The sequence below is a fragment of the Sminthopsis crassicaudata genome, chromosome 5, assembly GCF_048593235.1.
Source record: "Sminthopsis crassicaudata isolate SCR6 chromosome 5, ASM4859323v1, whole genome shotgun sequence".
In the NCBI taxonomy this organism is placed as follows: Eukaryota; Metazoa; Chordata; class Mammalia; order Dasyuromorphia; family Dasyuridae; genus Sminthopsis; species Sminthopsis crassicaudata.
This window is the reverse complement of record NC_133621.1, coordinates 187472135-187488488: the sequence shown is the minus strand read 5'-3', so window position 1 is coordinate 187488488 and position 16354 is coordinate 187472135. Positions and strand designations below refer to the sequence as shown.

General features: G+C 37.4%; 1 protein-coding gene and 1 non-coding gene across 9 annotated transcripts in view; both read left to right on the top strand.

The window, feature by feature from the left end:
- CHD4 (chromodomain helicase DNA binding protein 4) overlaps positions 1-16354 on the top strand; it is a 32961-nt gene that overhangs the window by 12477 nt on the left and 4130 nt on the right. For 6 of the 8 annotated variants that reach the window (XM_074266738.1, XM_074266736.1, XM_074266739.1 and 3 more), the window contains exons 16-37: positions 241-441; positions 594-731; positions 985-1106; positions 1247-1420; positions 1819-1960; positions 2048-2179; positions 2285-2402; positions 2623-2747; positions 3095-3332; positions 3496-3671; positions 10633-10813; positions 10898-10984; positions 11091-11179; positions 11298-11431; positions 11742-11886; positions 12487-12652; positions 13465-13562; positions 13737-13866; positions 14160-14231; positions 14474-14611; positions 14867-14975; positions 15122-15254. In XM_074266738.1, coding sequence (XP_074122839.1) covers positions 241-441; positions 594-731; positions 985-1106; positions 1247-1420; positions 1819-1960; positions 2048-2179; positions 2285-2402; positions 2623-2747; positions 3095-3332; positions 3496-3671; positions 10633-10813; positions 10898-10984; positions 11091-11179; positions 11298-11431; positions 11742-11886; positions 12487-12652; positions 13465-13562; positions 13737-13866; positions 14160-14231; positions 14474-14611; positions 14867-14975; positions 15122-15254 — 3048 coding nt within the window. Of the gene's footprint in view, positions 1-240; positions 442-593; positions 732-984; positions 1107-1246; positions 1421-1818; positions 1961-2047; positions 2180-2284; positions 2403-2622; positions 2748-3094; positions 3333-3495; positions 3672-10632; positions 10985-11090; positions 11180-11297; positions 11432-11741; positions 11887-12486; positions 12653-13464; positions 13563-13736; positions 13867-14159; positions 14232-14473; positions 14612-14866; positions 14976-15121; positions 15255-16354 lie in introns of all 8 variants that reach the window. The other 2 variants (XM_074266732.1, XM_074266733.1) reach the window with 1 other exon arrangement.
- LOC141545257 (small Cajal body-specific RNA 11) lies at positions 12689-12825 on the top strand. The gene has a single exon (XR_012482943.1).

Sequence of the window (16354 nt, the reverse complement as noted above, 5' to 3'; positions counted from 1 at the left end):
GCCAGTTTGATCAGATCTGTGGGAGGCATTGGTCTGAGAAGTCCCCATATAAGAGGGAAGTTTTGAAGGAGGGTCAAAACAGAGTTGGAGGGTTAGATTGAAGATTGATGCTGATCCCTTTTGTTCTTTTTCAAGCTCTTGGCTTAGGGAGGGGCTGAGGAGTTGTATATAGAGTGGTTTATAGACATGGGTAGTTTTTAAAAGAACCTACATGCTTCTCTTCTGCCTCCCTCATACCAGGGTCATTCAAAAGGCCCTTTCCTAGTGAGTGCCCCACTTTCTACAATCATCAATTGGGAGCGAGAGTTTGAGATGTGGGCTCCAGACATGTATGTGGTAACCTATGTTGGAGACAAGGATAGTCGTGCTATTATTCGTGAAAACGAGTTCTCTTTTGAAGACAATGCTATCCGTGGTGGCAAGAAGGCTTCCAGAATGAAGGTATCTCAGAGGGAGACTTATCAAGAGGGAGGAGTAGCTCTTTCTGGCCAAGCATCTTCCCTTGGATGAAGGAAAAGGGATGGTCTGGGAACTGGAAGATGCTTTTTTTACAGTAGAGGGTACTGAACAACAATGATTGGGCTCCTTTGTAGAAAGAAGCATCTGTGAAGTTTCATGTATTGCTGACTTCCTATGAACTGATTACCATTGACATGGCCATTCTGGGATCCATCGATTGGGCCTGCCTAATTGTGGATGAAGCTCATAGGCTTAAGAACAACCAGTCTAAGGTAAGCAAAGTCTTTGGGCTCTCTTGTTATACGCTACCAATTTATTGAAGGTGGGGAATCTGTCAGTAGTGGGTAGAATAGAGAATGGCCATCCTGTGGCCATCCCTTTGTTATAAGGTTTTCAAGGGCAAAATTAGCAAGCTTTTTAAATTAGTAAGGCCAGTTTGGAATTCGATGGAATCATGCTGAGGTCCATGGGTAATATGAAGTAATGTTTTTCTTTCTCTCTCATATTTCCCCTTTGCACTACTAGTTTTTCAGAGTACTCAATGGCTATTCCCTCCAGCACAAGTTACTACTAACAGGGACTCCTCTACAGAATAACTTGGAGGAGCTTTTCCACCTGCTTAATTTTCTCACTCCAGAAAGATTTCAGTGAGTATTCTTGCATTACACACATCATTTCTCTTACTCAATTTAATCTTAATCCCTTGCCCTCCCCAGTTTTTTTTCCTGTTTATCATATAATTCTTCTTTTTTTTTTCATCCTCTGATAAACTTTTTTTTTAATAAAGCAATCTGGAGGGCTTCCTAGAGGAGTTTGCTGACATTGCCAAGGAGGACCAGATCAAAAAATTGCATGACATGTTGGGGCCTCATATGCTTCGACGGCTTAAAGCTGATGTCTTCAAGAACATGCCCTCTAAGACAGAGCTGATTGTGCGTGTTGAACTGAGCCCCATGCAGAAGTGAGTTGGAGAAATGTTCCCCAAAGAGACAAGAAAAAACACTAAATCCACTAAAAATATTTAGAAAAATCTGCTTGTCCCCTGTAATATTTCCAATATTCATACTTTGCCCTGTTCTGGGAGCATTCCAGTTCTGGGGCATCTGGTGATAGGGAACAATTAGGGCCTGAAGATGCCATCAGTACCAGTGTCAGGAAACATTTTTTTCCTATTTTAGTCAAGTTCTGACTACTTGCAAGTCACCTTATAGTCTTTTAGATTCAACCTAATTATTTTTAGGCTTGAAGTCTAGTGTTTTTTTAAACTTTCTGGGTTCCTGGACCCAAAAAGGGGAAGATACCTAGATCCTTAGGGTATGTCTCAGAGTTTGGTAGTATGTCTTTCTGTTCTGTCTGCAGGAAATACTACAAGTACATTCTAACCCGAAACTTTGAGGCACTCAATGCTCGGGGTGGTGGCAATCAGGTTTCCCTACTTAATGTGGTGATGGATCTAAAAAAGTGCTGTAACCACCCTTACCTCTTCCCTGTGGCTGCCATGGTAGGTAGAAAGAACCTCTTTCTTTAATGTTATCTTAATTGTACCCTTGTCTTCTATTTCATTTTTCTTTTCTACCTTTTATTCTAGGAAGCACCAAAGATGCCCAATGGGATGTATGATGGCAGTGCTCTAATTCGAGCATCAGGGAAGTTACTTTTATTGCAAAAAATGCTCAAGAACCTCAAAGAGGGTGGCCACCGTGTGCTCATTTTCTCGCAGGTATCAGAAGGGGGTGGATTTAAGTATAGGAGAGATAAGATAGGAGTAAGGGGGTTCTTAGTGGAAGATCTCAACTGATGTATGACAAATATATTTTCTCGTTAGATGACCAAGATGTTGGATCTGTTAGAGGATTTTTTGGAACATGAAGGCTATAAATATGAGCGAATCGATGGGGGAATTACTGGGAACATGCGTCAGGAAGCCATTGATCGTTTTAACGGTGAGAGATTGGGTTACATATGTGTTGTGACAAATCAAAATACCATCAGATTTTTCTTTTGGCTAATCACTTATTTTTAGCCACACAACTTCAGTTTGCCCATTCCATTTATACAGGGAATTTATTGGATGGGGAGGAAATGCAGAATGGCTTGAAAGGCATATTTGATTATTTCAGAAAGATATCTAATGTGGCATATTTTAATTCTTTTTCTTTCCAGCACCTGGTGCTCAGCAGTTTTGCTTTCTTCTTTCTACTCGAGCTGGGGGCCTGGGAATCAATCTAGCTACTGCAGATACTGTTATCATCTATGACTCTGACTGGAACCCCCATAATGACATTCAGGTGAACAGGATCAGATTCAGTGATTTAGCATTGATGCTGTTTATAAAGGGTCCCCTACTTTTTATGAGTAAATGCCTAAATGAAGAAAAAACAAAGTTTTACTTTGCATAACTTTTTTTTTTTTTTATAAATAAGAGATTAGATGTGATGGTTGTGCTTTCAGGGAATGATACTTCAATTCCATCTTTTTCTAGCTTTTTGATTGGGAAGATTGCTATTTCAATAGCAGGAGGCATTACAGACATTGGTACTTTGATTGGATAGAAGTACAGAGTCAAGGGTCAGTGGAGCAGGGAAACAAGGTGATAGTCATTTGAGCTTTTGCCTCTGTCTCTCTCCCTCTGTAGGCTTTTAGCAGAGCCCATCGAATTGGTCAGAATAAGAAAGTGATGATCTACCGTTTTGTGACCCGTGCTTCAGTGGAGGAGCGCATCACACAGGTGGCGAAGAAGAAGATGATGCTTACACATCTTGTAGTAAGGCCTGGCCTGGGCTCCAAGACTGGTTCCATGTCCAAGCAGGAGCTTGATGATATCCTCAAATTTGGCACTGAGGAATTATTCAAAGATGAAGCCACTGATGGAGGTAAAGATTTGGTTGAGTTTTTATTGGTATATTGAGCTAGAGAGTACTTATGGGACTAGGAGTGATAGATCTTCTAGGGGAAAGTAACTTAAATTCTTTGACTCATTCTATTCTACCAAACACCTCCTGGTGCTGTTCTATGTGAGATACTGTTTTCTCATAGGAGGAGACAACAAGGAAGGAGAAGACAGTAGCGTTATCCATTATGATGACAAGGCCATAGAGCGACTGCTAGATCGAAATCAGGATGAAACAGAAGACACAGAACTTCAAGGCATGAATGAATATTTGAGTTCCTTCAAAGTGGCCCAGTATGTAGTACGGGAAGAAGAAATGGGGGTAAGTGACAATAGATACCTCCTATATTGATTGGTTTCAATTCTCTTTTTTCTTTTCCTTCCTTCTTTTCTTTCTTTTCTTTCTCCCAGTAGTCCCTAGTCAGGACTAGGGTGGTATTTAGAATACCATTTTTAAATTCAGTAGGTCTGAATTGACCTTTGTCCCAACAGACTTTTGGTGGCTCTTGCCAGTATTCTTAATTTTGTATATTTTCTATTTTCTTTTTAATCCATTTGTTTCTGAAGGATTACTCCGTTGCCTCATTGTGGTATGGAGGTTTTCAGTTATTAAGCTAGAGGAAATAAACATATTGTGAGCTTTTATCGTATTGGGAAGACTTGAAACATAGTCAAGTCTTTTCAGTGGGTGCCCTCAGTTTGCAGGAATTCATTGTAAAGAGGTAAGACACTTTTTGATGAATTCTTTGGCCAAGAGAACAGTAGAAAGCGAACCTAAGGCCTAAGGTTTGGTTTTCATCCTACTTCTAAGTGACAGTGGCATCATGGTGGAGAATGGAGCAAATGGAAACAGGGGAGGATGGCAAAAAATGTGTTGAAAACATAGTTAAAAGAAAGAACCCTCCCCCCCCCAAAAAAGACAAAAGACCAAAGGATTGTAGTTACAAAAATCTTATGCTTCTGCATCATGTATATTGTCTCTCCTCAACTAGAGAGTCTATATGCTAGTTACAGGTGGTATCAAATTACATCACTAAAAAAAACTTATGTACTGATAGGAAGAAACTGATTACTGATGTATCAGGATATCTATGCACAAAGTAGTGATTTGTTAAAAGTATAAAAATTCTAATTGAGAACATAAGGCATTGTAATTGAAGTACTTCCAGTCTGATCTATTCAAAATCGCTGTTGATGCTAAATGATAGTGTAAGGATAAAAGAATAGACATTAATTCCGACTTTTTAGTAGTTATTGAGGAAACCTAAAGAGGCTAGAATTGGCCTTAGGCAGCAAATACTTGATCAGTTTGCCAAAGAAGAACAATGGAAAAGATCTGTCAAGATATTTTCTGCAATCTGTAGAACATGACATTTGAATTCTAATCCCAAAGTTCTTGTTCTGTAGTGGGAAGAGATAAAAATGGGAGAAATAACAAAGATAGAAAAGTGTCTGGAAGAGACTAAGGCATAATATAAAGAGGATTGCTTCTTAAAATACTTGAGAGGAGAATACAAAACCTGAGTGAGGAAGGACTTTATAAATTATTAGTCTACTTCATACCTGAACAAGAATCCCTGCTATAGTATACCCAACAAGTGACCAGTCTTTGATTGGAGATATCCAGTAACAAGTAACATACTACTTTTGGAGAGAGAGTTCATACATACTTTTGGATAGCTCAGATTGTCAGAAGGTTTTTTCCTTACATCTTCCTTTCTGCGTCTTCCAGCCATATCTTTGTTCTAAGATTTAAGCAGAAAAGTCTGTACTTGAATTAAACAACTGTGGCATGTTCTTAGTCTTATCTTCAGATTAAATATTGTAGTTTGTGTAGAGAAGTAGCATTGTAGAGCAGATAAGAGTGCTGGATTTGAAGTTGGGAAGACCTGAATGCACATCTCATACTTTCTGTGTGACCCTGAGAAAATAAATTAATCTTATTTTCTCATCTGTCAGATGAGAGGCTTATACTAAGGTCCCTTTTAGTGTTATATCTATTATCTTATGTGGCATTTTCTTGAGGCCCTTTTCTTGAGACAACCAGAGGACTGGTTGTCTTCTTAGCTGTACTTTCCAGTTAACTAGTGTTCTTTATAAAATATGGACTGAGAAATGAATATAATACTCCAAAAGTAGTTTGACAGGTAGAATTTGGTGAGACTACCCTTAATGTACTGTACTTTTCTTAATGCAGCATATTAGCATTAATTTTCTTAGCTGCCATATCACATTGTTGATGTTTCTCAGGTTTGCTACTTAAGCAGCCCTTTTTCTTTTTCTTTCTTATTTTTTGTTTTCTTACATCATCCCCAAAAGAGCAGCTTCTCCCCCTCCCAACGAAGATATCCATTAAAATGAAGAGGGAGGGAAAAGTCACAACTGATTGAAACATTGAGCCAAGTCTAAAAACATGTTCAATGTGTATAACACCTGTGGCTTCCTCCAACTTTATGAAGGGCCCCTAGTCTTTTTCAAACGAACTGCTGTATAGCATGCATTTACTACATTGTACTTAGAAAGATGATTTTTATTTTTTTTTTGAACCACTGTTCACACTTTGCATTTGTCATCTTTAATAGATCAGCCCACTGTTCTAGTTAGTCTAAAGTCTTTTTGAATTTTGACTGTTGCTCCTTGGTATGTGAAGCGTTCTTAACTTTGTGTTATCTGCTGATCTGGAAAACATATCATCTATACCTGTATTTATTTTAAAATATTAGGCAACATGAGATCAAATATAAATTCTGGATATTGCCTTCCTGTGGACATACCATTAATGACTACTTTTGGGGTTTGGCCATTCAGCCAGTTCTGAAGCTATTTTTACTATTGTTTATGCCATAACTCTCCATTTCTCCCTTTTATCCCCTTTCCCCCCAAAAAAGGTGAAACTTTGCTAAAATGTAGGCAAACTATTTACAACATTTCTTTAATCTACCAGGTTAGTAACCATGTCCCAGAGGGAATATAACTAGTCTGGCATGATTTGTTCCTAATGAAGCTAGTCCAGTCTTTGTGTTTGCTGCTTTCTTTTTTAGATTTTTCCATTATCTTTTTCACAGAATGTTTTAAAATCTTGCCAGGAATTGAGCCTATTGGCCTACAGTTTGCAGACTTCTTTTTTTTTTTTTTTTTTTTTTGAAAATCAGTGGTATTTTGCTTTTCTCCTGTTCTCAGTGATCTTTCAAAGAACATTAACAGTGGTTCAGCAATCATGTTTCCTAGTTCTATTTAGTACCCTGGAATGCAGTGTACCTAGGACTTGAACTCATCAAAGTATAGATGCTGTCTTCTTATCTCCTAAATTATCTTGAGTATCCTTTCTCCATTAGTCACTTTTGTTCTTTTGCATTCCAATGATTATTCTCCTTGTCAAAGAGAAAATAAAAGCATGATAGGGATAGAGCAGCTTGGCCTTCTTTCTGTTGTCTGTCTAATCCACCCTCATCAGCAACTCTGATGATTCTTTTTCTCTTATGGTATTCTTAAAAAGACTCTTCCACCCCACCCCACCCCAATCCCCTCATTTTTTCCCCCCACTTTGCTTTTCTTAAGATCTTTTCCTCAATTCTGTACCTTGGAACTTCTGACATTTTTTTTTTTCTTTTATAGTATTGTGCCACACTTTTTATTCATCCTCTTTTACGTACTCTTTTCTGTATGTCTTCAGAAATCTAAGATGGTTGATGACTTCCCTGTTTATCCACATTGATCTCCAGTTTTCTCTTTGTAGGTCTTGTTTCTCTGTCTCTAGAAAGTGTTTTGGTTTTTTATGTTTCCCCCATAGCTTTCCCTTTTTTGGACTGATAACTGGAAAGTGGAAAAGTATCCACTTTGTTTCTAATCACTTATTGCTACAAAGAATTGCTACATTGACTATTTTGGTATATGCAAAATCTTTCTTCCTATAGAATTTTAGTCTATGGGAAGCAATTGTCCTTTCTCTGAAGCTTTTGGAATCTTCCCTTTCAATATCTAGGGGGCGTTTCAGACTATCCTGGCTTTCCTCTGCTATTACATTCTGAGATGGAATAATCTTTTCTGTCAAAAGTTCCTATCATTTTTTTTTTTAATTGCATTTTTAGATTGCTTCTCTTCCTTTTAAAAAGAAAACAAGCAAAACGGTCCAAAAAAATCTTACTTTGTCTTACCGAATATATACCATTTTACTTACTTAATCTCCAGTCTACTAAGAGGCTACTAAGATCAGTATTTTTATCGTCTGTTCTCTGGGTTCCTGTGATTTCTATTCAAGCAAGTGATTCTTCCTTATTAGTTAAAATAGAATTATTCCCTTGTTGGTTTCCTCAGCTTTTGAAGAATAAAATTATCAAGGCAAGACAAGATATTATTGCCATTGGCAGAAAAAGTTATAGCAGATATCTAGATAAATACAGTCCTTGCCTTTTAGAACTGTCAGGTATTTGCTCAAGTTATTTACGAACTAATACCTTATTCTGTAGAAGTGGTTTGTTGTATACTCTGATGACAGTACCCATTTGATACTTTTAAAAATCTGTAAGTATACTTAGTGATTTCTATTTTTTTTCATTGTTACTAATTTTTTTTTCAATTAACAAATCTGTTTTGACTCTCCTTTTCACGTGCCATTGCAAAAATAAAAACCTATGTAACAAATATGCCTAGTTAACCTAAATCTTCACATTGTCTATACCCAAGAAATGTCTCATTTTACACTCTGAATCCATCAGATCTTCATTATAAAGCATTCTTTATTATTTGTCCTTTGAAATAAACTGATTTTATTGAGGTATTCAGAATTCTTATGGTTTTCAGAATTTTTTTGTTTTTATAGTATTCTTGTTTATTATGTAAATTGTTCTCCTGATTCTACTCGCTTCATTCTGCATTAGTTAATACAGATTCACAGGTTTCATTATATCTTCTTATGGTGCAATAGTATTCCATTACATTCATAATACAACTTGTTCATTTAAAAAAAATTTTGAGATTCTGCCTCCCTTCTACCAAATTGGCAAAAATGATTAAAGAACAAAGCCAATAAGGAAGTCAGACATACTAATATACTGTTGGCAGAAACATGAATTGATACAACCATTCTTTTTTTTTTTTTTTTTTAAGATGATGATTGGTTTGCATTTTTTCTTTTGAAAATTGTGTGTTTATATTCTTTGGACTTCTGTTGTTTTTTCATCCAGATATTATCCATAGTATGTTTTCCCCTATTGAGTTCCTAGTTTTCTTTATAGGGATTGTATCTTAACATGTGAGGTATATGGTTCTTTTCCAGGAATGAATTGAACCTAGGTAGGCGATTGAAATTAGGAGATTTTGTGTTGAATCAGGCATAGCCTTTCAGAATCATATTGCATTCATGGATCTCATCTTATCAGCTTTAAGACACGAGGTCAAATTAGCCTTTTTGTATTGGGGTATCTGATTTACCTTGTTTGTTACCCTTACTTTTTAGACATTTCTGTAAAGATACCTGAAAGCCCTGGGTTTTAATTACAGGTTCCTTTGTTAGATTTTTACATCCTGTGAACTTCTGGTGTTGTCTCTACTGCTATTTTTTTCCTTCCTACATTGTAGCTATTCTGTGGTACCTAACTTAGTGTACATTGACAATTTTTTCCTTTCCTTTACCAAATTCTTGTGTGGGGGGGTGGGGAGGGAATCATGGACTTCATTGCTGAAAAAATACAATTAAAAAAGCATTAGGTATTGCCTATTTACCTATATTTATTACTCTCTTTACAAGAATAGTTTATAAACTTATCTAAACCATCCTACATAAGTCATTCATGAAAATAAAATCTTTCCAAATATTCTGTAGTAAACCATATCTTTATAGTTGTACAGTCATTTGAAAAGTGTAGAAGTATGTAAGAGGCTCACATTATTATTTCTTTATTATAAAAAATGATTTGATAGAGTAAAATATCAAGGTCAAGATTTTCCTCCCAAAGTCATCTCTGATGAATGATAAAATCACATAAGAGCCCTTGAAAACTGTAATGACAATTTTATTTGACTTTCTGCTTATTATAAACAAGTAGGACAGAAATATAGGAATATAGGTACTTAATATGTTTTCCATAATCATGGAGGGTGTCTAGTAAGGAGTCCAGATAGAAAAGATATTATTCCTTAGACATACGGAGATTCTCTCAATTTTCCTAGAGCACTCTTCCCAGGAATATTGTATAATCTCCTAAATAGATTCATAGTAACTCAGATTTGGTCTAATTACCTGTGAAAGGAATCCGTTGTGTATATGTGAACAATTGGATGGAAAGTCTACAGAACATATAACATATATATCTTACACAAATATTGTGGATAAACAATGAACTTTGTCTATAATTGATATTGAAAGAGAAGGCTAGGTTGCACTTAAGAAATTGCATTCTTTTTATATCTATGCTTCTTGAAATAAAGGTCTATATTTAAAACTTTAAATTTATTTAAAACTAATTTAAAATTTTAGATAGGGAAGTGGTAGAAGTCTGCATGAGGTATGTTATCAAATAATTGCTAGAAGAATCATAAGCAATAGCATGCAGAGAATATCGCATAGAAAATATTTTTCTAGGAGGTAGACAAGCCATGTAGTGAGAGTGAAGTGTGACTGTTGGACTTTGATCTCAAGTAATATTTATGTATATCACAAGATTTGGTGGAAGAACAAAACTTCTGTGGAAGATTTATAGGACATGAACAAATTTCATAGTATGAACAGGCATCAGTAGGTTACAATCTAGTCTCCTAAAGCTAACATCCACATTAATGAGTCCGTGTTCTTGTTGAAGTGTACATTATGGAAGTACTTGAAGATCATGTTATTATCTGACTGAGGCATAAAAGCTCTGTTAGACATTTTTAGAATTATAAAAATATTTGGTAATTGCTGGTATTGGGAAATCTAAGAGAAGGATTACTGGTCATTAGTGTATGAAAAATAATGAATTTTTAAAAGACTTGTACGGGAGCAGCATTTGGATATTGTTATAAGGATTTTGCAAGGACTTTGAAGTTAAAACCATATAGATGGCAAAGGTTGTAGCCTTTTTATTTCAATGAGCATTAATGTATTTCAAACCATATTTATTAAACAGCCTTTTCTGTGCTAGGCATCAGTTTTTGCTTGAGTTTCTTTGAAAACTTTGAAGTCTAACCAGATATGGTACTATATAATTAATTATTCTGGAGGTTTGTAAACATTTTACATGTCTGAGTGGCATAGGACCTTTGAGAAGCTGTGTAGAAAGACTGAGTTTTGATTACATCTGTCTCAGGAGGAGGAAGAAGTAGAAAGAGAGATCATCAAGCAGGAAGAAAGTGTGGATCCTGACTACTGGGAGAAGCTGCTGCGACACCATTATGAGCAGCAGCAAGAAGATCTGGCCCGAAACCTAGGCAAAGGGAAGCGAATTCGTAAGCAGGTCAACTACAACGATGGCTCCCAGGAGGATCGAGGTGTGTCTGGCCGGCCCCATCCCCTGCCCTTGGGCCGCTCCCCTAGGGCCGTGGGCCCCGCTCATCTGCCCTCTCTCCCTCCAGATTGGCAGGATGACCAGTCAGACAATCAGTCCGACTACTCAGTGGCCTCAGAGGAAGGCGATGAGGACTTTGATGAGCGATCAGAAGGTGAGAGTGGTGTTCTTGGAGATTTAGGGTATCAAGAATAACTAATGCCCCTTTCATTACTATTCACCCTTACACTTTCCTAATACTCCCTTCTGTTTCCTTGTAGCTCCCAGACGGCCTAGCCGCAAGGGCCTGCGAAATGATAAGGACAAACCATTGCCTCCATTGTTGGCTCGTGTTGGTGGAAACATTGAGGTAAGCAATGGGAAGCCCCATCCTCCTATGAGAAAAGGTAGATTCAGAAAAGGTCTGTCTGATGTCCATTGTAGGAAGGAACCTGCTTTCTTCCTCACCTAGGTACCTTCTTCTTCAGGTACTTGGCTTCAATGCCCGCCAGCGGAAGGCTTTCCTCAATGCCATTATGCGTTATGGGATGCCTCCTCAGGATGCCTTTACTACCCAATGGCTTGTGCGGGACCTGAGGGGCAAGTCAGAGAAAGAGTTCAAGTGAGTGAAAGTTTGGAGAAAAGTATGGGTCAGGGCAGGGTTATGTCTTGTTGAGTGCTTCTACAATGGAATTCTCTTGGGATAGGGAATTCTGATTAGTGTGTCTATAACTATTGTGAAGCACAATAGTTGTTAATAGAAAATCATTAAGCTAAGTTCACTGCTAGAGTTAGAGCATGAATTTTTATGTGGAGTTCTGCCTGCCACATTAAGGAGTAATACATAACTATGTTGGAAGTTAGTGTTGGGTGATTTGTTCTGCAGAACGTCAGTTTGCCTATTTAACAGTCTGTTCTATCTTTTTACCTAGGGCATATGTATCTCTCTTTATGCGTCACCTTTGTGAGCCAGGAGCAGATGGGGCTGAGACCTTTGCTGATGGTGTCCCCCGTGAGGGCTTGTCCCGGCAGCATGTTCTTACTCGTATTGGTGTTATGTCACTTATCCGAAAAAAGGTGTGATCCCAACCACTTAATCATGAATGAATGAAAGTATGAATGAATGAAAAGGAATATATTACATACTTGCTTTGAATTAAGTACTAGGGACATTAATAAAAAAGAAATGGCTCTTATACTCAAGGAGCTCATAAGTCCAACAGGGGAAACATACTTACAGTGTATTAATGGATAGGAAAGAGAGTTTGGGTTTGGGAGATCACAAGTATGGTGGATATCTGATTGGTGACAATCTGATTGCCACACCCTTTCCCAGAACAATCGTAATATTATCAAATAGAGCAAGAAATGAAATGAGAGTGAGGGATTGTATTTGCAATGGTATTGCATGAAGTTGTCATGGTGGGACTGTCCTCGAAATGAGCTCTCATCAAGTAAGATAGTATGGACTGAGGGCAGAAACCAGTATAGAATTGGGACTTAATAGTGGCAGAAGCATGATTTATATTGGGATTGGGAAGAACAGATGTCCCCCAAACTATTATGAGTTTGGGAAGGAGGATGTAAAGGATAACCAGCGAGAAAATGGGAGGTCCCATAGAGAAGGACTTTCATTGCTCGAGGCAAAATTTTACCCTCTTTTCCTAAATGCTATAGGTTCAGGAATTTGAGCATGTCAATGGGCGCTGGAGCATGCCTGAGCTGGCTGAGGTAGAAGAGAACAAGAAGATGTCACAGCCAGGATCACCTTCGCCTAAAACTCCCACACCTTCCACTCCAGGAGACACACAACCCAACACTCCTGCACCTGTGCCACCCCCTGGTAAGTCTGGCTTTTTTCTTTTCCCTTCTCCCATTCCAGTCCATGCCTATTACTCCTTTCCTGCTTGTCACTGTGGCAGGAAGGCCAGAGGTAGGACTAAGAGCAAACCATCCTCTCAGATTAGGAGGGCTGCCCTGAGATGGGGCTGACTCTTAAAGGCACAAGAGGACACTTTTAAATTATATAAATGAAATCAGGCTAATTTGCCTAATGTATATTGTTGAATGTCAGTTTTATAAAGCGTTTCACATGTGATATGATAGGGTTTTAAATCTTCAATAAGAATCCACATTTTAAAATTTTACCCTATGTTGACTACTTAAATTAAAAAACCAGGTGTAATGATGCATGATTTGTTAACTGGAAGGCTGAGACTGGTGGGTCTCATGATTGGGAGTTTTGAGCTTCACTAAGGCTAAAGTGCACTGAGTGTAAACTGAAAAGGTTGAGAACCTAGGGAGTAGGAGATCAAAAAAGAAGAGATCAAAGCTTTCATGCTGATCATTAGTGGGTTTTGGGGCCTGGGAGAGAAAACTGCAGTTCTAGTTTGGGTAAGAGAGAGTATTTTTCTCCTTCTGCCTTCCTATCCCCTCCCCCCTCCAAAAAAAAAGTACCAAACATACAAATTTGTTGTCTAAGTCTTTTGTATCACAGGAGCTATATACCCAGTATAATCCAGTGTTCTCTACAGGCCATGGTCAGTGTGATTTCACTTACAAGAAAAAGTTAATAAGGAATGTTGATTACCTCTAGGTAACCTTTTTGCCAAGTTTAGGGCCCTATTCCCACTTTTTTTTTTTTTTTTTTTCTAGATGATGGGGTAAAAGCAGAGGAGAATAACAACAAAGAAGAGGAGAACACAGAGGGGGAGAGAGACGGGAAACCTGCAGCTCCTGAGGCTTCTGTGGAAGTAAGAATTGTGGTGGTAATGGCTAAGAAATTGTTAATGATCTTGGCCCTAGAGAAAAGGAACTTAAAATCCTCACTTCCTTTGGTGCTACCTATCCTACTGTTGATTTTTTTTTTTTAATTTCCTCCCTCTCCCTCTCCCCCCCCCCAAAAAAAAAAAAAAAAAAAAAAAAAGGCTGCACAGCCCTCTGCATCTAACCCAGAAGAGGAAAAAGTTTTGGCTGAGCCTCTGGAAGGAGAAGAGAAGGTGGATAAGCCAGAAGTCAAAGAGAAGACAGAGGAGACCATGGAGACAGAAACCAAAGGTATCAGGATTTCTGATCATGGATTTCCCCATATAGGTTTTGGCTTTCATCCAGATCATAGCATTAGAGAGATCTTGAGTTTAGGGGAATGCTATTTTTAAAGAGCATTTAAGCTAAATTTAAAAAAGGGTGGGTAAGAGGAGTCTAGAAAATTTTCTTTAGCTTTCTATCTTTGTAACTTTAATTGAAGAAGCTTAGAATTAGGGTTATTTATTCTGTTTGGGTCATGAAAGGATATCTGGTATAGGGAGGTATTACTTTAGTTTATACTTTAAGTTTCATTTATTTGCCAGGTGTTGCTGAAACGGAAAAGGTAGAGGAGAAAGCAACAGTGGATCTGACCCCTATTGTGGTAGAAGACAAAGGTAGGTATCTAGAAAATATAATTTAGACTAAGGCTATGACATCAGAAAATTTAAATTTTAAGATATAGTCTTGTGTTTGCTTCAAGATCTTTGTCTCAGAGATTGCTCATAGATGTCTGTTAAAGTACTGATATGAAAAGAGAGTTTGAAGGACCTAGCTCAGGGTGACTGCATCCTCTATGTTGGAATCATGGGATAGAAGTTTATCCGGGGCTGATCTTTCTCCCAAATATATTCTTCAGAGGAGAAGAAAGAAGAAGAAGAGAAAAAAGAAGTGATGCTTCAGAATGGGGAGACTCCCAAGGACCTGGGTGATGAGAAGCAGAAGAAGAACATCAAGCAGCGTTTTATGTTCAACATTGCAGATGGTGGCTTCACTGGTACAGTACAGATGATCATAGGAGTTTTAAGAGGGTTCTTTGACAAAGATCATTTGCTTTTTAGGTACTGGGGAGGGAAGAAAAGGTGCTTTTTCCTAGGGTGATAGCATACAAAATTTCTTATCCTTATATATAATTTTTTTCTTTTAATATATTTCCCATTAAGGATATAATTTGGAGGCGGTGTTGAATAGATAGAAATTCCCTGAAGGTCCAGGTCACCATGGTCCTTTTGTTACTCTTCTTAAATTCCAGAGCTGCATTCCCTTTGGCAGAATGAGGAACGGGCAGCCACAGTCACAAAGAAGACGTATGAGATCTGGCATCGGCGGCATGACTACTGGCTGCTGGCTGGCATTATTAAGTATCCTTTGTGTTTTTTGGTACTCCAGTTTATGGGAAGGTTTTCTTGGGAAAGGATAAGGAAGATTGATCCTCAAAGGGACTTGGATTCTTGTTTTTCCTGTTGTTTTTTATTTGTCTTTTGTTTCCTGAACATCCTTCTCTTAGCCATGGCTATGCTCGGTGGCAGGACATTCAGAATGACCCGCGCTATGCCATTCTTAATGAACCCTTCAAAGGTGAAATGAATCGTGGTAATTTCTTGGAGATAAAAAACAAATTCCTGGCTAGAAGGTTTAAGGTGAGCAAGAAGAGGAATGTAATCTTTGGTGTTTTTTTTAATGAAAGTACTGGCTAAATATTTTTTTTTTGGTCTGTGGAGTATAAGATTTTGGATCTGGAATTTTAGGGTTGGGGGGTAGGTAACATGTAACATATAGTTCTTTCTTTCAAACTTAATGTTGTTTATTTGGGAAGAGAGAAGAAGATATGAAATGTTAAATAATTTAAGAATTTAATGATCAAATTCCAAGCAAATTGTTCATCATCATGAATTTGAGTATTTCAGTGGGAAATAAGCACTGTCCTGGAGTGCAGGAAAGGTTTTCATGGGAGAGATGAGAGCATTAATAAAAGTGATACGGTATAGTCAGAGAGCATAGAAACAACTGAATTCAGTATGAAACCTATAGTATGTAAAGTTATCTGTGATAACTACACATTAGGGATACAAATACTAACATAGAATTGTACCTATCCTCAATAAAATATTAAAAATTTGGAGAGGGAAAAGGGAAATTAGCATTGAAGGAGGTTTCAAGTTCTATATGACAATGTTAGCTGAGATTTGAAGAGGAAAATAAGGATTCCTGATGGTGATCTAAAGAAGTGTATTTCAGACATAGAAAATATCTTTAGTTAGGGAAGTAGCTTAGAATGTTTTAGCTGGAACTTAGATTAAATGGGCTAATGTGAAATAAGGCAGGAAAGGTAGCCTCAGAGTCAGTTGTAGAGAGCTTTAAAGGCAAGTTTTTAGGAGTTTTATTTTATTTTTAAACTTTTAATGAAGCTTTTTATTTATTTATTTTATTTATTTTTTTATTTTATTTTATTTTTATTTTTAAAACATATGCAAGGATAGTTTTTCACCATTGATCCTTGCAAAACCTTGTGTTCCAATTTTCTCCCCTCCCTACTACATCCTTTCCTAGATGGCAAATGATTCAATATATGTAAATCCAATATAGGCATATGTATTTGTACATTTATCTTGCTGCCCAAGAAGAATCAGATCAAAAAGGAAAAAAATGAAAAAGATAATAATTCAAGCAAACAACAAAAGAAGTGAAAATGCTATATTGTGATCTCAGGTCCCGCTGTCTTCTCTCTGGGTATAGAAAG